At 41.8% G+C, this 24,687-nt stretch overlaps 1 protein-coding gene across 1 annotated transcript in view; it reads right to left on the bottom strand.

The window, feature by feature from the left end:
* Positions 1 to 439: 439 nt before the first annotated feature.
* LOC140897421 (cytosolic phospholipase A2 gamma) overlaps positions 440 to 24,687 on the bottom strand; it is a 28,952-nt gene continuing 4,704 nt past the window's right edge. The window contains exons 3-14 of the mRNA XM_073310121.1: positions 22,876 to 23,018; positions 20,412 to 20,610; positions 17,467 to 17,584; positions 15,179 to 15,319; positions 14,193 to 14,246; positions 11,773 to 11,838; positions 11,136 to 11,192; positions 6,051 to 6,095; positions 4,296 to 4,391; positions 2,943 to 3,097; positions 1,630 to 1,798; positions 440 to 971 (exon numbers count right to left, since the gene is read on the bottom strand). Coding sequence (XP_073166222.1) covers positions 799 to 971; positions 1,630 to 1,798; positions 2,943 to 3,097; positions 4,296 to 4,391; positions 6,051 to 6,095; positions 11,136 to 11,192; positions 11,773 to 11,838; positions 14,193 to 14,246; positions 15,179 to 15,319; positions 17,467 to 17,584; positions 20,412 to 20,610; positions 22,876 to 23,018 — 1,416 coding nt within the window. The 3' untranslated portion in view covers positions 440 to 798. The remainder of the gene's footprint in view (positions 972 to 1,629; positions 1,799 to 2,942; positions 3,098 to 4,295; positions 4,392 to 6,050; positions 6,096 to 11,135; positions 11,193 to 11,772; positions 11,839 to 14,192; positions 14,247 to 15,178; positions 15,320 to 17,466; positions 17,585 to 20,411; positions 20,611 to 22,875; positions 23,019 to 24,687) is intronic.

The following is a 24,687-nucleotide window of genomic DNA, read 5'->3' on the forward strand; positions in this document are numbered from 1 at the left end:
AAATTGGTGACATGATTCTGTTCCCCGTTACATCTGTATGAAACTGGACCGATTCCAGTGACTAGAATGGATTGGAACAGAAAACTCATCATTACTCCTCTTCTTTTCTTTCATTTTTATCTGGTTTTTAAATCAGAATTTACCAGTGAAAAACATGATCAAAATGTTCCATTTATCCAAAATATTGGTTTCTGTTAAAAAAGGTGCTAACTATTTCAACAACATTTTCAATAACATTTTCACAAAACATAAAACCTAGAATTTAGAAATTAAAATGATTCCTCCCCCACAAAACTAGGTTATCATTTTTCTAACCCCTCTATGTATCAAAGGCCCAATAGCATGATAAGAGCTAGGGGAGATGGCTTTTACCACAGGTGTTAGGTGCTTGTGCTTTTGCAGGCTATTTCTAGGATGGAGGCACTGTGTGCAAATGCTGTGATGTTATAGGCTTTATTGATTGAACATTAATTGTGCAACAGGAGACAAAGGCATCTGGCATCACACAGAGCAGAGACTGATTGAGCAATAATTCACAACAGCAAGCAAAGAATGATTTATACCAAGAGAGAATTTTTCTTTGACTAATGCGCAGAATCAGAATTCCTCGACTAAAGTGCAGTCACATCATGGGCTTAACTAACAAGCTAGGGACTAGTGCTTTCATAGCAGAAGCTGAGACTCCTCTCCCCACTGTGATCCCAAATAATGACATTTTCCAGCCAGGTGACAATTCTGTAGTTTTCAGAATCTACTGGGTGGCTTTAATGTATACAGGACATAGATGAAAAAGTCTTCTTAAGACCTTGCCTTCTTGCTGGAGCAAGCCACAATGTGTTTGATCTCTTGCAGAATCTTGTCTTTGTTGTTCGACACATTCATCCTGGCTGACTGAAGGAGTTTTTGTACGTCTCCCTCGTTGTAGAGAAAGCGAACGGGGCTGAATCTAATTCTCCATTCCTTCACATAGCCTGAAAGCAAAGAGAGAGAAGATGTGAATATGTTTTTAGGATGAGGATATTAATGTTAATAATGTAGTGTTAATAACAACTACGATTATTTTTAGGACTGAAAACACAGGTAGATATCTTTATGGATATTTCAAAGATTCACATTTAAAATAGTTAAAATTAAAACAATGGATGGGATATAGGGCCAGATTTTCAGAGGTATTTAGGTGTGGAAAGATAGGCGACAAGTGAGATTTTTGAAAGCACCTGTGTAGGTTAGATAGGTTAGGTGCCTAATTCACTCAGGCACTTTGTAAATCCCACTAGGTGTCTAGCTGCATCTATAGGCACCTAAATACCTTTAAAAATTGAAATGTTCACAGTTCAGTGCAGAAAAAACAAAACAAACCAGAGGCTAGTAACAAACATCCCATATGGCAGATAACTCCATAACTACCTCCTCTGTGATTTCTCCCAACTTCCTCTTAAGTTTCTATCACTGGCTACTCTAAGACAGGACACCAGACGAGATGAATGTGACTTATTTTCCCAATCCCTGTGTCCCTTTGCTACACTACCCCAGCGCAAACCAGACTCAGCTGTATTTAAGTCACCCACGTAAGTGAAATAAGAGTGAGGCCAGGAGCCTTTAAGAAAGTTGGCGTGACATGAAAGTTACCCGGGCAATTCACTTTGTTGAAAAGTGGGAGATGCATGACAGTAGGAGCACCCTCTCCTCTGAAGATGTAGCAGTCAGACGGGTTATCTGTGTCTTGGAGCAAGTTCTCGTCCACCTTAGGAAATGGGATGTGGTTATCTTCACAGTATTTGGCAGCTTGCTTGAGTGTCTAAGAACGAGGGAAATGTGATTGTTTTATTTAAAAGAACCACAGAATGTCAAATACTCAAGACCAGGTAGTTCAAAACACAAGAAGTCTAACTTTCTCTCTGAGGCCTCTAATAAATTGACTAAGCAGAAAATCTTGTGGAAACCAGACCCTCTGCTCTTGGGATAGGAAGAATGTTTGCGTAGCAATACATGGCTGTCTACACAGAGACTCCCTGGCTGGGATTTCCAAAAAGCTAAAAGGAGCAAGAATTACCTCCCTGGGAAAGTCAATAGGAGCTGTGATTGAGACTTCTGCATTAGGGTAGTTATAAAATAGACTAGCGAATGAATATTAAAAACAGGTATGATTTGTTGATTTAAGGATTTGTTGATTTAAGTTACTAATGGTTACTTACGGCACCACAGCCATAAGCCTGGATCAAACATGGCACATTGAGTCCAGCATCCTGGCACAGAGCTAGAAGCTTCACAGCAGCCCACAGCTGTTCCACAGGGATAGATCTGAGTGGTTCAGTAGGACCCGAAAGGAGAGCTCTGTGTAAGCTCGAAAGCTTGTATCTCACGATAAAAGATGTTACCTCACCCAGCTTGGTTCAGTAGGAGACATTTTCCTCTATGGCTGAATATTCACCCCTGTACTCATCACATCAAAGCTCAAGGCCGCTAAAGGTTCATCTTTCAGTTTACAGATTTCCTTCCCTGTGGTCACTATGTGGTAGGTTTTCAAAGTCACCAAATCTGTTGCCTGACTCCCATTGATTAAGGCACCAAACTGTCCATTGTGCATTTGAAAATCTCCTTCAACAGAGATCCATTGGGCCATGTCACAAAAATACTAGATTTGGCTCAAGTCTGCTGACCAACTTCCTACTTGGATGATTGGATTCTTTCCACTAAACATTCCCCCAGCAGGTTCAGAAGGGTCTGGGATTCTTTGCTCCCTTCCTGTCCTGAACTGTTCTCCATCAATTAAGTAAAGAAAATAATATTTGTTTTTTTAAAGATTCTAAACTCCTTTTTTGGACTCTTATCTCATGGGGTCAGGGCCAACAGATTTTTCTCTGTTCAAACATCACCCGGCACGATGGGCCCTCGATCCTAATTGGAACAACAGTAAAAATGGTAACAATGATAGAAGTTACCTTAAATGGATCACCAGGCCCATAGTCAAAGGAGAGGATCAGTTTCACTTTCCTGTCTCGGCGGAGAACCAGGGGGTAAGCACAGTTTATGGCTATGCCAGCATCAACCAAGGAGAAGATTTTATTGTTCACCAGCTCAGGGTTGCTAATACCAGCTAAAGAAATGTATCCAAAAATAGAGTTTTAATACTAAGAGATTAGAATCTGCACATGCCCAGTGATCCCAATAAGGCGTGCGAACAAGATTTATAAATAATATTCACTGCACCTGTGCTTTGGTAAAGAGTCTGTATTCTCTGCCCATTACACGGTATAGCCGCCCCTTCCCCACCCCCACTCTCTGCTGCCGCCAGTTCCCGTTATACTTAATCTTTCTTATTCTTAATCCTTCCATCCCCTGGCCATTATATAGTACACTACATAGCACTGCTGGAAGCAGTACCGATAGTTAAGTTTGACTAACACTTCCCATCACCCTGTTCCCTGTTTTCAGTTTTCTTATGAGTTCGGGTGGGGGGGATATTATATAACCGTGTAATTAAAACTATATCATAATGCCTATGCAGAAGGCAGCTTTACTGCAATTGCATGGGCAACCTTAACTCTGACCTGCCCTAATCTTTGAGTGCTTGACTTTGCAATCTTAACATAATATTTAGTACATAATACTTTAGATTGGAAGTATTCGATTTTTATCTGTCAATAAACATGGAGTTCACCCTCTCTCTCTCTCTCTCTATATATATATATATATAAATCAAAGAAAATCTATTTCCACTGGTAATCAAAATGTACTTCTAGGCAAAGTAAGAAAAATGCTTCTTGAGAATGTATAGTCAAAATCCAGTGATTGAGACTTTTGAATTAGGGTAGTTATAAAATAGACTAGCGAATGAATATTAAAAACAGGTATGATTTGTTGATTTAAGGATATTTATTTTGTATATTTTGACATGTGATGTTGACAATTTGTGTTTTAATGGTAAAGAAAGATTTCACTTTTTGACTCTCAGTAGCTACTGTCATTAAACAATCGTTTGAGTCTCCCTGTAGATTTCAGTAACTGTGAAGATTTAAATCAATAAAAATTAAAAAAAAGTTTGAAATCCACAATTTCATGCAACTGTGAAAATTTAAGTTAATAAACATTTTTTAAAAATGCTTAAAAATAAACATTGATATTGTCCGTCAAAATTTGTAAAAAAAAAAAAATTAAATTCTTCCAATCCTAAAAATACTGTATAGGAAGACAACTTTTTCCTATAGGTTTCTGTGTGATGTATTTACTGTCAAAACAGGCCCCTAGGAAAGAGACATCCATACCACAGAGTCACTAATCTGTATTTTACTTACAGAATTTGTAAAGAAAGTTACTATTGGTTCCCCATTTCCAGTGCAAGAGATCGTGAGTGGTTTTAGAGAACATCCTAGTTAAATCCACTGCTGAGCCTGTTAAAGGGCACAAATCAGAATTAAAATATCAGAGCTATGTATTACAACATATTCAGGAACTTCTGAAAATCAGAGTTTCTCTGATCTCGTATTTGCTAGTATAGCCAAGGAGCTGTGGGAAAAATTATGATGTGTCTTTTATGGAGCAGAAACTGCAAAGCAAAGCAGATTCTAAGGAAAGTAAAGAGAACTCTTTCCTGAGACACAGAGAAGCTGTGGCATTCCCAGCATCCTGGATCCCACACTGTGCCCCATAATGACCCACCCATGCTTCTCTAATTAAGATGCCAAGTTCTCCCCTTCACAAAACACCTGCTGGAAGTTATAAATCATTTCCTATATTCCACCATGTGAGATATTGTAGCCTAGTTCTGTTAGCTGCTGAATTGAGCTGTGTAAATAACGGATTGTTCGGTTCCATGGCTAAACAAACAATTGTAATTTAAAAAAAAAAGATTTTTTTTTTCAAATTTTTCAGCGAATAGAAAAAGTAAAAAAAAAAAATCATTTAAGGTAGAATGAAATGTTTGGCTTGACTCACAATGAAACATTTCATTTTGTTTTTTGAGATTTTAAAGGTGTTTTTTAAGTGAAATTGAACACAATTTCTAAATAAAAAGTCTGTTTTAAACCAAAACATTTCACTTTGAAAATGTTGATATGAAATGTTTTGTGTTTGCTTGAAGTGCTTGGGAAATCTCAGCTCAGGAATAAGGGTTGGTGCACGTCTTCTCCATGTTGAGGGAGGGGCAGACTGGGTTATAATGACTGGTCAGGCTTCTGATCAGGGCAGGATGGTACAGTTGAGGTGTCCTAGGCTGGGGATCTGGGGGGCATTGGCTGGAGCCTCTCAGTTCTTGGTTCACGAGAAGCATTCATGTCACTCAGCTGGGGGTGTCCCTGCCTGTGGATGGCTGCGTAAGTGCAGTACCTGGAGGGCTTAGCAGCTTGTCACAGCATCACAGTGAGCAAGGGAGCCCAGGCTGGTAAGCAAGAGAGCCTAGCGGTACCCCAGTTCCAGGTTGCATCCCAGGGAACCCATCACACACACACAGCCAAAGCAGCCAAAATGGACAAAATCAATATGAGCCTCCTCTCCCGATAATCATTTTGAGTAAGTCTAAACATTTTGGCCAACACAAAATGGGCTTTAGATGCCTAAATGCTTTTGAAAATACCACCAGACACCTCAATGCCTTTAAAAATCTGATGCTAAGTGACTTAGGAGCATAAGTCCCACTGAAAGTCAACAGGGCTTGTGCTCTGATTCCCTTTACGTGCCTTTTGAAAACCCACCATACATCTGTCATGGTGTGACAGGCCCACATCTGTAAGGCAGGAATAATCATGTTACCCCAGCTGAAATGACATTCTGAAAACACATTCATCGACATTGGTGAAGGAGCCGAGAAACTTTTGTAAAGGGCACAACACAAAACTCTACACATAAATAGGGCTAGTCCAGAACTGCTTTGTCCTGAGCAGAAGTCTGTCAAAAACTGATTATGTGAAAATTATTATTCACGAGGCAGGTTGTACAAGAGCCGAGGGATTTGTTTAATTCAGAAGTGCACTCGGCGTTAGTCTCTTCTCACAAAGACGCCAATAACACCTCATGCAGCCCGTGTATGAGAGGAGATTCAAATTCACACTTACCTATGCCAGTCACCACTTCTCCAATAATTGAACAGTCCGTAATACCTGAAAAATATATTTGGATTATCAGTCACTGACCATAATACAAATCACCTAGGAAACAAAATTCAGGGCACAATGAGTAAGGCCAAGTTAACATTTCCTGCAGGTTGTATCATGAGAAAGAAAAAAAGTGGTGGAACTATGTCTAATATACAGTATCTTCAATTCTTCTATAAATCTGTGTCGGTACCTTGCCACTTTTTCCTTTGCAATATATCTAAACTTACCCTTTGGCTAAAATCCTTTTCCCAGGCTCCACCATCTCTGTGAGCATCTCTGTAGCTTCCCTAATGCACAAAGACCTTCCCCCAACACACACCACACTCCAATCTGTCCACATTATAGCTGCTAAAATGACCTTTGCTTGGATTCTGATTAGCCAGTGTCCTCTTTGAATCTCTCCACTGCGTCCTCCTTGCATATTAGAGGTTAAAATTCTCTTCCTCTTTTACAATGCCCTCTTGCAATTTCATTCTTGACTACTTGGACAGGATTCTAATTCTGCTTCTGGCTTTGCTAAAAGCTTTTTCTGTGACATTTGAGAAGACACTTAGGCTAGGCTGTGCAAGGAAGTTATTACTTATACCCCACTGAAAGTCAGTTTTAACTTGTTTAGAGTCAGTTGAATTTCCCAACTTTATTTCTGATTGAACCCTCACTTTCCCATCCTGAATTTTCTTAAGGTTCTTCCAGTGACCATCAGAGAGTTGCCTACATTAATAAAGAAATATGAGCTTCCCACGAGGCTTTGGTGCTGAGCACACACTTAGAAAACAGAGAACGTTACTCATGAGGATCATTTATGTCATTAACAATCTGGATATGATTATTCTCTCAGGGAGGAGCAGATCAGAAGCAATTCCACAGCTGTCAATGCAGTGCTGCTATAATGAAAATGTGTTAGCTGTCACTTTACTTGTAAGGGGTTTCCTGGTGATGATTGTAGGCTACAGGGGCTCTGAAGGAGGCATGTGATCAAGGTTTCTCAGCAGTCATTCTACAAAAAGCCAGCCTAGATCAAGGTGGAGACAGTTGTTCCTCTCTGCCATAGGGAGAAGCCTGCTTTTTCTCTGTTTTTGTTTTCTGTGTGTGAAGTTTCTGGATTTTAATTCCTCAAGGGCTTCTTTTCCATGGGTCCAGATGATGAAGATGTCATCAATATAGCACAAGTAGAGTAGGGGCATTAGGGGATGAGAGCTGAGGAAGCATTGTTCTAAGTCAGCCATAAAAATGTTGGCATACTGTGGGGCCATGTGGGTACCCATAGCAGTGCCGCTAATTTGAAGGTATACATTCTCCCCAAATGTGAAATAGTTATGGGTGAGGACAAAGTCACAAAGTTCAGTCACCAGGTTTGCCGTGACATTATCGGGGATACTGTTGCTGATGGCTTGTAGTCCATCTTTGTGTGGAATGTTGGTGTAGAGGGCTTCTACATCCATAGTGGCCAGGATGGTGTTTTCAGGAAGATCACCGATGGATTGTAGTTTCCTCAGGAGGTCAGTGGTGTCTCGAAGATAGCTGGGAATGCTGGTAGCATAGTGCCTGTGGAGGGAGTCTACATAGCCAGACAATCCTGCTGTCAGGGTGCCAATGCCTGAGATGATGGGGCGTCCAGGATTTCCAGGTTTATGGATCTTGGGTAGCAGATAGAATACCCCGGGTCAGGGTTCCAGGGGTGTGTCTGTGCGGATTTACAACCTATCCTGAAGGACGACCCATCACTCTCACAGATCTTGGGAGACAGGCCAGTCCTTGCCTACAGACAGCCTCCCAACCTGAAGCAAATATTCACCAGCAACCACACACCACACAACAGAACCACTAACCCAGGAACCTATCCTTACAACAAAGCCCATTGCCAACTGTGTCCACATATCTATTCAGGGGACACCATCAGAGGGCCTAATCACATCAGCCACACTATCAGAGGCTCATTCACCTGCACATCCACCAATGTGATATATGCCATCATGTGCCAGCAATGCCCCTCTGCCATGTACATTGGTCAAACTGGACAGTCTCTACGTAAAAGAATAAATGGACACAAATCAGACGTCAAGAATTATAACATTCAAAAACCAGTCAGAGAACAGTTCAATCTCTTTGGTCACTCGATTACAGACCTAAAAGTTGCAATTCTTCAACAAAAAAACTTTGAAAACAGACTCCAACGAGAGACTGCTGAATTGGAATTAATTTGCAAACTGGATACAATTAACTGAGGCTTGAATAGAGACCTGGAGTGGATGGGTCATTACACAAAGTAAAACTATTTCCCCACGTTTATTTCCCCCCCTACTGTTCCTCAGACATTCTTGTCAACTGCTGGAAATGGCCCACCTTGATTATCACTGCAAAAGGTTCCCCCAACCCCCCGTTCTCCTGCTGGTAATATCTCACCTTAAGTGATCACTCTCGTTACAGTGTGTATGGTAACACCCATTGTTTCATATTCTCTGTGTATATAAATCTCTCCACTGTATTTTCCACTGAATGCATATGATGAAATGAGCTGTAGCTCACGAAAGCTTGTGATCAAATAAATTTTTTAGTCGCTAAGGTGCCACAAGTACTCCTTTTGTTTTTTAAAAGTAATATTACATTGTAGCCTTCTAGCAAGAGTATTTAATGTTTTTTTTTTATCTAACTTCCCTGTTTGAATGCTGTGAACATAATAGCAATTATAGCTGTAGGGTCAGGGCCAGAGATCCAGGAATACATAAACTACCAGGGGAAAAGTTATGTGGTGAAGATCCTCCTGACTCACCCTATAAAGCACCTTCCATAGCACCTGAAAATGTCATAGGAGTTTCCAGTCATTTCACACAGCCACAGACAAGAACACAAACATCTAAGGGCTGGCGTAGACCTAAAACATAGGTTGACTTAGTTACTTTACTCAGGGCTGTGAACAAGCCACACCCTGAGAGATGTAGCTAGACTGACCTAAGCCCCAGTATAGATACCACTAGGTTGATGGAATAATTCTTCCTTCAGCCTAGCTACTGCCTCTCGAGGGGGTGGTTTAACTACGGCGATGGAAAAACCCCTACTGTCGTTGTAGGATGTATTCACAATACAGTACAACAGCACCATAGCTGTGCCACTGTAGCATCTGTAGTAGTACAGACAAGCCCTAAGAAACAATACTCAGATTACAACAAAGAAATTCATCATTAGCCCAAGGACAAAAATATTAGTTGAAATACCACAGGCTAGAATCTTCCCTCCTCTACCGCTAATCTGGATCGTCCAACATTTTGCCAGGGTTTTTTTTCCTTTTCATCTTATGAAAAATTATCTCTTCCTGAGTGTGCACATGGCTAAAATCAGTGCCCAGACTTTATCATTTCCCCTCTCAACTACTGCATCCTCTTCCTCTATTGCTTCCACTATATATTTATTAATCCCTCTCTCGGAGGTTCAAAGTTTTACCCCTAATATCATCTTCCTCGACTGGCAATATAGACACATCAGCATTAGGGCTGATGGAAAGTATTCTGTCAAAACTGTTTTAGCTGCAAAATTAGGGTGTGAGGTGTTTGCGTTCTCAGGGATATTTTTATGAAAATCCCCAAAATTTCAATGAAAACAGAAATTTTATATTTTATATGTTTAAAATAATTCCATTTAATCAAAAAAGCTATTTTTCACACACACATGACCTGGTCTACTTTGTTGATTAGCACCATTGTGAATTCAATAAATAAAAAAATATATATTTATATATTTTCTTCTTGAGCCACCATTTGTCAAGCAGAAAGTATGAGTGTTAATATTTATTGTAATGGATAACTAATAATTACAACATGATCAGCCCAATCCAGGTACAAATCAGAACCAAAATGACTGCTGTAAAGTAGAACAGGTACTTTACACACTTCCAGGAATATATTGCTATACTGAAACATATTAATAGCTGCCATAAGTGATTTCTTTGATCTGAAGACCACCACAGGCCTTTTCAGTGGGTCTGCCATGCATCCTTCAGACTCGTCAGAAGACACATATAAATCAGGCTACTTGGGAAACGGTTTTCCCGTTCCACAAGAATTTTGGAGATTTCCAACATTTTCCTGTCTCGAATTGAGACAAATTGTCAAAATCTCAAATTGTTTTGCAAATCAACATACCTCACTGTAAAAATCAGTTCCGATCAATTGAAACTTTTCATTTAAATTATTTTGAAATGTTTCATTTTGACTTTGAACTTTTAAAACGTTTCCCTTATTATAAATGACATTGAATTTCAAAATGAAAAGTCATTTTCAACTGAAAAAAAAAGAATTTTTTGATTTAAAATATGCCAAAACAGAATTTTTCAACAATTTTGAAATTAATTTTTTCAACTTTATTTAGTTCGGATGTTAATCAAAATTGTCCCTTTCCAATGAACAGTTTCAGTTTTAGCAAAGTGGCTGAAAACCCCCCAACATTTTGTCAAAAACTTCCCAATCAGCTCTACAATTAAGAACATAAGAATGGTCACACTGGGTCAGATCAAAGGCCAATGCCAGGTGCTTCAGAGGGATCAAACAGACCAGGGCAATCACTGAGTGATCCATCCTCTGTTGCCCATTCCCACCTTCTGGGAATTACACCCTTTTAGCAAAACAAATGCATACAGTGGAGAGTGTTTACTGCCACAGGTCAGAGTTCAGCCATGCATCCTGAGGGGTTTCTCTGTTTGCAGATGCAGAGGCCACAATACTCGTTGAAGCCTGGATATCTCACAGGAAGAAAGCCAAGAGAAGGAGTTGTGAATGTGACCCTGAGAGGAAGCTCAGAGATAGAGCTACTTGGCACAGAGCCCACTGGAGTGGCAGATTTGGGGATCTGACCAAGGAAACTGCTGAGTTTTTTGTTTCTACTCTGTTCAGGGTGACAGGATTTAGTGTACATATTTTGTAAATAAAGGAAGTTAGATAAAATATAGATGATACCAGTCAGGTATTTTTCCTCTTAACAAAATGGCCCGGAAGGTCCCAAATATTAGCTAACAACTCAGGACAAAACAGGCAGCCATATGTATATACTTACCGGCTTCTGATTCAAGAGAGGGTGCTGGAAACCCTTCCAATGTTCCTTCCGAACCACCTGAAAATGTCATTAGGATTATCCATCATTTCATATAGCCAGGGACAATCATATAATCTACTGGGAAGCAACATTCAGATTACAGTGATCAGGGCCAAGTCAATATCTTCAAGTTTCATAAGAAACAAAATTGGTAGCAATGAGAAGAAATACAATTATCTTTTAGCTGAAACAGCTTTTCAACCAAAAAAAAAAAAAAAGAAAAGAAAAGAAAAAGAAACCTAATGAATATTTCTACACAGCAACATTTTTGGGGGGTTATTTTTCCATTGGTTTAATGAATAACCAGAATATCAAAACTTATTTTTTCAGTAAATTTGTTTTGGTTTTGGTAAAAACAATTTTTTTTCCAGAAAATTTGTAGTGAAATATTTTTGATTTCTGGTATTTCGATGCTCAATCAATACATTGTTTCCCTCTCAAAAAGAAGACTTTCCCCCGTCATGATGGGAATGATCCTTTTCAGACATCAGCACTACAGTGTAGCACCATTCACTTCTCTCTCGCCTCACCACACAAGCACATATGCTAACTAATTCCACTTGTGTCATTGGAGTGAACATGGACTATAATGACCTACTTTCGTCATCCATTGCGAATGCTAAACATGATTCTTTTTTTCCCTTAAAGATGCCAAAGAATATATCTGAAAAAAAAAAACAATTAGGAGAGTCAGCCATTTCACAGTTCATTGACAATAATTCAGTCCTTTAGGAAATAACCTTTAGGTCACAATGAATGTTCAATAAGGATAAGTGCAGGGTCCTGCACTTAGGACGGAAGAACCCAATGCACAGCTACAGACTAGGGACCGAATGGCTAGGCAGCAGTTCTGCGGAAAAGGACCTAGGGGTGACAGTGGACGAGAAGCTGGATATGAGTCAGCAGTGTGCCCTTGTTGCCAAGAAGGCCAATGGCATTTTGGGATGTATAAGTAGGGGCATAGCGAGCAGATCGAGGGACGTGATCGTTCCCCTCTATTCGACATTGGTGAGGCCTCATCTGGAGTACTGTGTCCAGTTTTGGGCCCCACACTTCAAGAAGGATGTGGATAAATTGGAGAGAGTCCAGCGAAGGGCAACAAAAATGATTAGGGGACTGGAACACATGACTTATGAGGAGAGGCTGAGGGAGCTGGGATTGTTTAGCCTGCAGAAGAGAAGAATGAGGGGGGATTTGATAGCTGCTTTCAACTACCTGAAAGGGGGTTCCAAAGAGGATGGCTCTAGGCTGTTCTCAATGGTAGCAGATGACAGAACGAGGAGTAATGGTCTCACGTTGCAGTGGGGGAGGTTTAGATTGGATATTAGGAAAAACTTTTTCACTAAGAGGGTGGTGAAACACTGGAATGCGTTACCTAGGGAGGTGGTAGAATCTCCTTCCTTAGAGGTTTTTAAGGTCAGGCTTGACAAAGCCCTGGCTGGGATGATTTAACTGGGAATTGGTCCTGCTTTGAGCAGGGGGTTGGACTAGATGACCTTCTGGGGTCCCTTCCAACCCTGATATTCTATGATTCTATGATTTAGGAGAAAAAAATATAGTGATGAAATTATAGCACATCCATTTCTGTCCACTCCCCACCAAGCTTGTCACAAAATCTCTACCTTGTCACTATTTTCTTCATCCTATATTGAACATCCACTTAGCATGGCACGGTGTCCCCCCCGGAGGTGATTGGGACACTTCCAGATGTCACCTTTATTTATGGTTGAACTAGAGGTGGACAAAGTGACACTTGGAGTGGGAGTAGTTTATATATCCCTTCCTCTATGTCTATATGGCTCAAACCATCATCTAGGCCTCATTACCCCCATTTGATTCATTGACTCATTAAATAAGGGGTTTTTAAACATATAAAATTGTAAAACTATAGCGGATGGAAACATTTTGATCAACATATTTTTTCTGTCTGAAAATGTGGTTCATCAGAGTTGAAATCTTCCATAAGACTATGTCAGTTTTGAACTTTAAAAAAAAAAAAAAAAAAAAAAAGTCCAGTCGGAAACTCTGAAAGGAAACAAACAACAAATCAACGCAATCTGACACTTTATTTCACTTTTTAGAAATATTTTTTTCCTATTTTTGGTGTTTGGATTGTCACTCTATTTTATAACCTTTTTCTCCCTTTTTCTTGTTCCACACCTTCTTCTTATTTTTTTTAAACTCACTGGAGAAAGTCGGGGTGGGAGGATATAAAAAGACATGAGAAATGTCATGAGTAAAACCCAATTTTTCACACTTCTTTTACTATTTCCAACTAGAAAAAATTGACTATTTTTCCCACCAAAAATTGTGGTTTTCTGATCTCCCCTAATAAAAATTAAGAAGAGTCAGGTATCAGCCAGTCTAGAACCTCTTCCATAAATTAAAATAGAATAAATAAATAAATAAATTAGTCTGCAGAACACAAAACACCCTCGCCCTCAGCAGCATACACACAGAGATGCCCTGTGGAGTGTGCTGTAAAAGTCCCTAGAGCTGGGTTATTTCAGACAAGTGCAGGAAGCTGGTTCTGGAGCTGATGAAGAAGACACCACTCTAGAGCAGTGGTTCCCAAACTTGTTCCACCGCTTGTGCAGGGAAAGCCCCTGGCACGCCAGGACGGTTTGTTTACCTGCCGCGTCCGCAGGTTCGGCCGATCGCAGCTCCCACTGGCCACAGTTCGCCGCTCCAGGCCAGTGGTGGCTGCTGGAAGCGACGCGAGCTGAGGGACGTGCTGGCCGCCGCTTCCAGCAGCTCCCATTGGCCTGGAGCAGTGAACCACAGCCACTGGGAGTCGCAATTGGCCGAACCTGCAGATGCAGCAGGTAAACAAACCAGCCGGCCTGCCAGGGGCTTTCCCTGCACAAGCAGTGGAACAAGTTTGGGCACCGCTGCTCTAGAGGATCCCATCCGGCAGGACATACTACTGCAGTGCCTTTTTTATAAGGCACATGTTTTGTTTAAGTTCAGGACCTGGACTCTGACTCCAGTGTGCTATGAGGACAGAAATTGTCATACCTTTTATGACTTTTTCATTTTCTGCTTTGCTGCCAATGCAACTTCCCCACAAACCTGAAAAGAAGAAGAAAAAGAGTATAAAATGATTTGACTCTCTGTTTACTAGGACAGGCTCTGCTTAGGGCTGATCAACATATTTTTTTCTAATTATTTTTCAATAGAAAATTGGAGTTTCGACAAAAAGAAAATTTCAAAGAAAATGCCTGCTTTTATCAATTTTTTTTCATTAGAAAGCTGAGTTTTTATTTTTATTTATTTATGGTTGAAAATTGAAATGTTTTTGGTTTTCAGAAGGTTTTGGACAAATGTGTTTTGGTTTTCACTGGTTTGCCACTGAATTTTTTTATTGTTCAGGGGTTTTTTTTTTTAGTGTTGTTTTGTTTTATGAAATGTCATACATTTCCACTGAAAATGTTGATAACAATTATATAATATTACATTTTCCACATTTCACTCATTGTTCTGTTCACTCCCTCTGAAGCATCTTGCACTGGCCACTGTCAGAAGCCAAGACACTGGACTAGACAGACCATTGGTCTGACCCAGTATGGCTGTTCTTACGTTTTTATTGAAATGAAATGTTTTGATTTACCTGAACCAAAATGTTTTTTGGATTTTTAGTTTGTGAAATTTTTTGAGATTTTGACTTTCTGTTCTAATTCAGGAAAGGAATTTCTATTGATAACGCGGAATTTTTCCCAGCACAGGAAAACTGTTTTCTGCCCAGCTCAACTATCTATATAAAAGCTCGATGTTATTATGTAGGGCATTCGTTGGGTGTTAGAAGAGGTGAGTGAATGGAAGGAGGGATGAGAGGGGAAATGTAGATGGAATGAGAGTTGGTAGATTGTGTGGCTGGACACACTCCACACTGCTCTATAATATATGTAAATATTACTCCATTTTAGAATTACATGGTTGATTTGCGATATCTAGCCATTTAACCAGCATCAGTTCTCTCTATCTGCAGGGACATGAGTATTCACCTTGCAGGTAACTCATATTTTCCTCTTCTTTCTGATTCTTGAGCACCCCATTCTTGTATTCACTTCCAAAGTATTCCATGGGTACACTTGCTCCATAGCCAAGGAAACTGGCTTCATGGGGGGTGAACTCGAACCAGGTTTCTGAAAAATAAAAACAAAGAGTTTAGAAACATGCCCAGCAATAGTTTTATGGTTGCAGATGAATCGCCAGGAGGTACCCATAACTCAAACAACATCTACATTAATAAAGTTTCTTCCCATCCATGTTGTCCCATCTTCACATCCACTCTTGACTCCTATTCACATTCTGTATGAAGCTATTGGTCTGCACCTCCCAATCCCACACCACCCGTGTCTCAGTTCAGAGTTCTTACCACTGAAGCTGAGTAAATAACGCAATTTTATTTCAGGGGCTGAACCAAAAACTCTGGAGAAATATCCAGTTTGGTTCAAACTGAAAAAAAAAATCTATATTGTTGCCAAATTAAAAAAGTTTTAAAAAATCATTCTGAGTTGACCCAAAGTGAAACTTTGTTTTGTTTTATTCATTTCAAGTCACAGAAAACATTTTAGCCAATTCATTTTTTCCCTCCTTGATTCAGCTGTTTTCACTTATTTTTAATGGTCACATTTAAAATTTGAAAGACCCATTTTAAATTGAAAAGTAGAAACAAAATGATTTTGCTCTTTAGAAATTTTTTTCCCAACTGAAATTATCCATCATATTTAAAGTGAGCTCAACAAACAGGGATTCTGAAAATGCAGTTTTCGGTGAAAAATCAATGTAATTGAAAAAAATTCTCCTAGCTCTACTTGATCACCCCTTTTGCTCCACCACTGAACTCCCTACCTCCCCATTATCTTCTCCCATTGTCCTCTTAGTGCCATCTTTCAAGATGCCCCAGCCATGCAGAGTTCTCTTCATGTTCCAGAAAGCCCACATAATTCACTAATTCATCTGCAATTCCTCCTATTGTTTCCTACTGCATATAAGTCCCTCTGAACCCTCCCCGAAATGTGTAAACCACCACCTGGTCCCAAGCTCCATCCAAAATATAAGAGAAATACCGGGCAAGTCTAGGGCTGTGCAGAAGCCGTATTTCCCATTTCGAGGGAAATTCCACAGTTTTGACATTTGTTTTTGTTCTGAATTAGTTGGGGATTGGTCCTGCTTTGAGCAGGGGGTTGGACTAGATGACCTCCTGAGGTCCCTTCAAACCCTGATATTCTATGATTCTATGAATTGGATTGAAAACAAACCAGAAAAAAATCAAAATTTCCTGCAAAAAGAAAATTTAACACAATTATGGTTTGGGTCAATCAACAAAGTTTCATTTTGATTTTGACTTTTTGCTTCAGGTTAATTTATTATTTATAAAACCTGAAATAAAATAAATTTTGAATCCAAATGTCATGTTGAATCTAAAAATTGAAAGGCTTCATTTGGGTATTTTTCTAATTTTTTTTTGGTCAAAACTGACACATTCCCATGTGAAGTTTTGATTTTGTTAGAACATTTTTGACCACCTCTAATCAAGCCTAAAAGTGAATGGAGAGATGGCTGGTGAGTTTCCTGTGACATTGTTCTTTCATGCGGCTGGAATTTTGCTGTGTTATTCATGATGTTAGCTTCCCACAGGCTTGAACAGGCATAATTTTATATCAATAAATAAATATCAAATAGCATACATAAAAATATCAAATATCAAAAAACCCTAAATCAAAATAAGTAAATAAGATAATAAAGTGTATCTCCACCTAAAAAGATATACTAATCTAAGAGGAAGGGAAAAAGAAAACACACGTGAGTTTGAATTTTGCTTACAAAAAGTTTTTGCATGAAAAGTAGCCTTTTTTCAAAACCAAAACTTACTGTCAGCAGTAGAAGATGTCACCTGAGGTTTAAGGTTATGTGACATTTTCTGCCATAGTTTTTACTCAACCTTTATGCAAAAATTATATGGATTTGTTTCTCTGGTGCTTTTCTTAATGAAAATCAAGATTTTGCTAAAGAAAATAAAATTAAAGATATGTTTTTGATAAATGTCTCTGGGAGAAACAAGGGAAAAATACTGTGGAAAAAATTTATGAAACATGGAAAAAAGGCCCATTAACAACCAGACAAAGATTTAAAATTTTGAAATTTTTCACAGGTTTTTTTTTTCCATTTTTCAACCAGCTCTAAAGACAACCTTGATGTCTCTGCCTTGAGGAGTTGCATGTTGATATAATAAATCACAGGCTTCTTTACACTGAGATTAGCTGGAGATTTGTGTTTTTGGTTTTACCTGGAGAGTATTCAGTTACTTTGCAGAAACTATGCTCATCCACAGCTGCATAGATGGGGTAGGGGTTATTTCCATTCTCAGACGCACCCCTCTGCTCTGACAAGTGCCCCATGTTCAGCTGTGAAGACAGGATTTTATAGGTTCAGACAAACACATGCCTAACTGAGACGATAGCTAGATGATGTGGAGTCTGCCTTCGGTTTCCCAAGTGCATAGATGAACTAAGTCAAGTAACTTCAATGAATTCAGTGGAGTCAGTCAGCATTGATACAGATATAACTGAGAACAGCCCTTCCTCAATGGCTAAGTGGTCAAGCCATTAGCCTAGGACTTCCCCGGCAGACTCCCTGCAGGGATGGCACAATGCACAGAGATCCAGAAAATCCACTCAAATATGTTCTGGGTGGAACCCAAAACCTGTTCAGAGAGATTTCACACATCTCCCCTACACTGAACACTAAGCCCGGGTTCTGACTCAGGTGTGAGCCCAAGACCTGCTTCAATGCATGCACAAATCCATCTGACTTGGCTTAACATGCCCTCAGGACCCAGGTCTTAGGACCTTAGTCGAGGAGTGGGTCAGAACCAGAGTCTCACAGTGACTTAGGTCCAAGCCCTGTCACAGAATCATAGAATATCAGGGTTGGAAGGGACCTCAGGAGGTCATCTAGTCCAACCCCCTGCTCAAAGCAGGACCAATCCCCAGCTAAACCATCCCAGCCAGGAGGTTTTTAAGGTCAGGCTTGACAAAGCCCTGGCTGGGATGGTTTAGTTGGGGATTGGTCCTGCTTTGTGCAGGGGGGTGGACTAGATGACCTCCTGAGGTCCCTTCCAACTCTGATATTCTATGATTCTATGATTCTATGATAAGGAGATTTCACCACCTCCCTAGGTAACCCATTCCAATGCTTCCCCACCCTCCTAGTGAAAAAAAGTTTTTTCTTATTATCCAACCTAAACCTCCCCCACTGCAACTTGAGACCATTACTCCTTGTTCTCTCATCTGCTACCACTGAGAACAGTCTACATCCATTCGCTTTAGAACCCCTTTTTGGGTAGCTGAAAGCAGCTATCAAATTCCCCGCCCCCATTCTTCTCTTCTGCAGACTAAATAATCCCAGTTCCCTCAGCCTCTCCTCGTAAGTCATGTGCTCCAGCCCCCTAATCATTTTTGTTGCCCTCCGCTGGACTCTTTCCAATTTTTCCACATCCTTGAAGTATGGGACCAAAAACTGGACACAGTACTCCAGATGAGGCCTCACCAATGCCGAATAGAGGGGAATAGAGTCCTTTGAGCTGCTGGCAATACTCCTGCTTATACAGCCCAAAGTGTCATTAGCCTTCTTGGCAACAAGGGCACACTGTTAACTCATCCAGCTTCTCGTCCACTGTAACCCCTAGGTCCTTTTCTGCAGAACTGCTGCCTAGACACTCGGTCCCTTATCTGTAGCAGGGCATGGGATTCTTCCGTCCTAAGTGCTGGATTCTGCACTTGTCCTTGTTGAACCTCATCAGATTTCTTTTGGCCCAATTCTCTAATTTGCCTAGGTCCCTCTGTATTCTATCCCTACCCTTCAATGTATCTACCACTCCTCCCCAGTTTAGTGTCATCTGCAAACTTGCTGAGGGTGAAATCCATGCCATCCTGCAGATCATTAATGAAGATATTGAACAAAACCGGCCCCAGGACCAACCCTTGGGGCACTCCACTTGATACCGGCTGCCAACTAGACATGGAGCCATTGATCACTACCCGTTGAGCCTAACAGTCTAGCCAGCTTTCTATCCACCTTATAGTCCATTCATTGAGCCCATATTTTTTTAACTTGCTGACAAGAATACTGTGGGAGACCATGTCAAAAGCTTTGCTAAAGTCAAGGAATAACACATCCACTGCTTTCCCCTCATCCACAGAGCAGTTATCTCATCATAGAAGGTAATTAGGTTAGTCAGGCATGACTTGCCCTTGGTGAATCCATGCTGACTGTTCCCAATCACTTTCCTCTCCTCAAAGTGCTTCAGAACTGATTTCTTGAGGACCTGCTCCATGATTTTTCCAGGGACTGAGGTGAGGCTGACTGGCCTGTAGTTGCCAGGATCCTCCTTCTTCCCTTTTTTAAAGATGGGCATTACATTAGCCTTTTTCCAGTCATCTGGGACCTTCTCCAATTGCTGTCGTTTTGCAGTGTGGACGCAAATCAAGCCACAGACCCAAGTCAGAAGGTTGGGTAGTGCAGTATGACCTCATTAGCATGTTTGTGACACCTGGGTCTGGCAGCTGTAAGTACGTCTGCACTGCAAAGAGAAACCCACGGCACCGAGTCTCAGAGTCTGGGTCAATTGACTTGGGTTTTGGGGGCTTCGTCGGTGGGACTTAAAACACTAGTGGAGACATTCTCCTTTGGGCTGGAGCCCAGGGTCCGAGACCTGCCCCCATTGCTGGGTTTCAGAGGTCAATTGACCCAGGCTCTGAGACTCAGCGCTGCATGTTTTTCTTTGCAGTGTAGACGTAACCTTTAAGCCCAGGTTTACCCTGCAGGGTGGACACTCCACCCCGGGCTTGGAAATGCCAAGTATACCAGCCTGGGTCCCACAGATCCAGATTTACAATGCAGTATATACATACTTTGTATGGCCTTGAGCAAGTCAAGCCAGGCCAGTTTTTAAAAGGTATTTAGGCACTTGGTGGGATTTTCAAAATCATGTAGGCACCTAAAGCCCTTTGAAATCAATGGTGCTAGGTGCCTGCGTGCTCATCTTACAAGGTGATGTCTTTACAAATCTGACTCTGGGATGCTCCACGCCTCAGTTTCCCCTCTATACACTTCCCAACCTCAAATAAATGTTTTGAGGATAAACACACTTCATGAAGTGCCCTGATACTTCAGTGATGGGGGCCAGACAAGGACCTTAGAAAGTTACAAAAGGGAAAGTTTTTCACCCACCTCATGTAACATGCCATAGACCACAGTGTAGGCCCAGAACTCAGTCAGGGAATACTTTTCATCCTTAGCTGCCTCGAGTAGCATTTCCATGGCCTTTCCAAGGTGCCAGTTGGATTTGGTAAGTGCATCACACATGCATTTCTCCAAGGCCTGCAATTTCTCTGCCCAGTCCCCATTTTTGTAGAGAGAGGACATACACCTATTACAGAGACAAAACACACACTGCAAGGGGAATGGGATATGGGCTATTTTCCCCAGCCCTTTCAATCTCTACACGGTTATTTATTTATTATCCTTCTATCATTGCAATGCACCTGTAAGCCACAAGGATTGCGTGGCTGGCTAGCTGCTGTGGAAAGCCATGGCCTCAGCAGAGATAAAATTCAGGTCCCCCAAACCCTTACCAGATTACGCAAAAGGAGAATTTCCATTAGCAATATGCAGGGTCCATGACACACAGTTTGAACAGCTCTGATTACACCCAGGACATTTGTAACATCTACAGACCCGTCCAGCCCATCATGACTCTGCTGCCCTAATATTGATGTCAGTGGGACCTTTTGTGAAGAAAGGTCGGGAGGGGAAAGATGGTTCAGTGTTTAGGGCGCTAGCCTACAACTTGGGAAATGTGTGTTCCACTCCCTGCTCTCCTACAGATTATACCCCAGCCACTAATTCTCCATGAGCCCTGGTTCCCCATAGAAAAAGGGGAGACAGGCACTTCCCTACCTCATGGGGTGCTGTGGAAATAAATACGACGGTGCTCAGATGCTATGTTAATGGGGACGGAGGTGCAGATAAGTACCTATGATAATTAGGAAGTTGCCCGCTGGTGTCAGTCTCCTGTTGAATTATACCAACAGCTGAGTGCCTGACTCCCTTAGGCTCCTGTGTCTATTGCTACTCCCTGTAAGGCTGTCAGTGTGTGGTCCTGTTAGATCAGCTGGATGTTCTGAAGGACAGTCTCCTTCTCCACTAGGAAACTAACTCTCCACCCTATCCTATAATCTTGATATGATTGTTGTCTCCTTTCCACCTGGATTTCGCCCTCTTGTTTTACATCCAGTGACTTGTTCCTGTTTAACGACCCCTAGTTATGTCCATTTCTCACTATTCCCATGGCACAAACCATTGTAAACCTGCCCCTCTTTCAGGACAACTAGAATAAGGGACAACAGAAGGTACTAGGCACCGTTCTGCTATCCTGCTTTCAGCACTAATGCCAACAACAAGTGTGCCAAAAATCACAAGTCAGGTCGCAGAAAATTCTGAGATTGGCTTAAAAATCATGAGATTTATTTTAAAAATGTGGGTTCTTTTTATTTGCCTCTTGGCATTTTTGCTGGTAGGGTTCATATTTCCAAGTGTCTCTCCACAACCACCGGGGCTAGAAACTTATGCTTCATAATATCATGAGAGCTGATGACTGGTTTACATTAGCCTGTCAGGTCAGCATAATTGTGTTGCTCGTGGGGAGGGGTGGGGGGAGAATCCATACTCCAGAGCGGCATAGTTAAGCCAACTTAAGTCCCTATGTAGGCAGTGCTAGGTTGAGGGAAGAATTCGTTTGTTAGCTTAGATATGGTCTCTCAAGGAGCTGGATTACCCACACCAATGGGAGAACCTCTCCCCCTGCTCTAGGCAGTGTCCATCCTGAAGTGCTACAGCAACACAACTGCAGATTCACAATAACATTGCAAGAGCTATAAATATTAAATTAGAACTATAGGGCTGGGCACCTATCACTTTTGCCCATGTAGAAATCTTAGGAGGGTCAGACCTAAAAGGCACGTCCACACAAGCTCTGCGTCTGTGAACCTGGGGCTTGAGCATCTACAGTCATTTGTAACCCCGGGTTTGGATCTGTTGAACTCTGGTCCCGACATGGGGCTCCAGAGTCTACACTGCACTATGCGGGACTGAATTCAGCCACCCATATCCCAGACTTTCTAGCGTCCTCCCAAAATGTGGCTGCATTAGCCCTTTGTTTGTGAAGCAGTGTGGGAAAAACTTGACAGTCCACCAAACCTGACTGTCCAGAGGATGGAGGAAGCTGGCCTGTGGGACATCTCTGGTGGACTCCCAGAGCATGAGTCCAGTGGGACTGTTTCTAGACTGCAAAGCAATAGGGCTTGAACCCTGAGTTCTGCCTTGATTCAGGCTCAGACCCTACACTCTCATAGAGCCCTGGGACCCTGGCTCTAAGCCCTGGGTTAGCATGATTTGGTATAGATGGAAGAGGGCTTGAACTTGAGCCTGAGTTTGAACCCTGGGCTTACACTGCAGTGTAGACATACTCGCACATTCTCACCTCCTCAGGAAATGGACAGACAGTGTTTTCCTATTGGTCATGGAGTATCCAGCATGTCCTTTGGCTAATAATAACAATGGCAAGAATTGTCTCTGGCTGTCAGTTCTATAATGGGATACACTTTCACTCACACTTCTCTTGGCATGTGCCTACCATGTTGCACCTGAGACCCCACACAGGTACATGATGGTGTCCAGTAGACCATGCTTTTGTAGCTCCTGCAGGGTTCCATGAAGGGCGATCATGGCCCGCAGACCTCCCCCAGCTCCCAGCACGGCAATATTGGGCACATCTTCCTGAGGAAGCGAAAAGACACAACAACATATAAACTGGGATTACTGAGGAATCTCCCTTGCTCATGTAAATTACTTGTGTGGTATCTAAAGTCACACACCTGCCATTTCCACCTGGGACAACCCCCGTCACATAGTTTAAAAGAGTATCTTGTAGGACCCAATCTTTCAAGTGTTTACAGCTGTGAGTGGCTTTATTTACATAGGTAGCTCCACTGGCTTAAATGCGACAACTCCCATGAGTAAATTTACTCACAAGCTTTCCTGATTGCCGCAACGAGTTCTGATTCTACCTCCTGAGCTACAAGAATAGCTGCAATAGCTGCTACAGTATATGATATATACTCGTAAGACGGGCTCCATCTTACGAAGAGAGGGAAGAGCATCTTTGCCAGCAGGCTGGCTAACCTAGTGAGGAGGGCTTTAAACTAGGTTCACCGGGGGAAGGAAACCAAAGCCCTGAGGTAAATGGGGAAGTGGGATACCGGGAGGAAGCACAGGCAGGAATGTCTGTGAGTGGAGGGTTCCTGCCTCATACTGAGAATGAGGGGCAATCAGCAGGTTATCTCAAGTGCTTATATACGAATGCACAAAGCCTTGGAAACAAGCAGGGAGAACTGGAGGTCCTGGTGATGTCAAGGAAGTATGACGTGATTGGAACAACAGAGACTTGGTGGGATAACTCACATGACTGGAGTATTGTCATGGATGGTTATAAACTGTTCAAGAAGGACAGGCAGGGCAGAAAAGGTCGGGGAATAGCACTGTATGTAAGGGAACAGTATGACTGCTCAGAGATCCGGTACGAAACTGCAGAAAAACCTGAGTGTCTCTGGATTAAGTTTAGAAGTGTGAGTGACAAGAGTGATGTAGTGGTGGGAGTCTGCTATAGACCACTGGACCAGGGGGATGAGGTGGACTAGGCTTTCTTCCGGCAACTCGCAGAAGCTACTAAATCGCACGCCCTGGTTCTCATGGGTGACTTTAATTTTCCTGATATCTGCTGGGAGAGAAATACAGCGGTGCATAGACAATCCAGGAAGTTTCTAGAAAGCATAGGGGATAATTTCCTGGTGCAAGTGCGAGACGAGCCAACTAGGGGGGGGAGCTTTTCTTGACCTGCTGCTCACAAACCTGGAAGAATTAGTGGGGGAAGCAAAAGTGGATGGGAATCTGGGAGGCAGTGACCATGAGTTGGTTGAGTTCAGGATCCTGACACAGGGAAAAAAGGTAAGCAGCAGGATACGGACCTTGGACTTCAGGGAAGCAGACTTCGACTCCCTCAGGGAACGGATGGGTAGGATCCCATGGGGGACTAACATGAAGGGGAAAGGAGTCCAGGAGAGCTGGCTGTATTTCAAGGAATCCCTGTTGAGGTTACAGGGACAAACCATCCCGATGAGTCGAAAGAATAGTAAATATGGCAGGTGACCAGCTTGGCTTAATGGTGAAAGCCTAGCGGATCTTAAACATAAAAAAGAAGCTTACAAGAAGTGGAAGATTGGACTTAGGACCAGGGAAGAGTATAAAAATATTGCTCGGGCATGTAGGAATGAAATCAGGAGGGCCAAATCGCACCTGGAGCTGCAGCTAGCCAGAGATGTCAAGAGTAACAAGAAGGGTTTCTTCAGGTATGTTGGCAACAAGAAGAAAGCCAAGGAAAGTGTGGGCC

This window comes from Lepidochelys kempii, chromosome 13 (genome assembly GCF_965140285.1).
Source record: "Lepidochelys kempii isolate rLepKem1 chromosome 13, rLepKem1.hap1, whole genome shotgun sequence".
Lineage (NCBI taxonomy): Eukaryota > Metazoa > Chordata > Testudines > Cheloniidae > Lepidochelys > Lepidochelys kempii.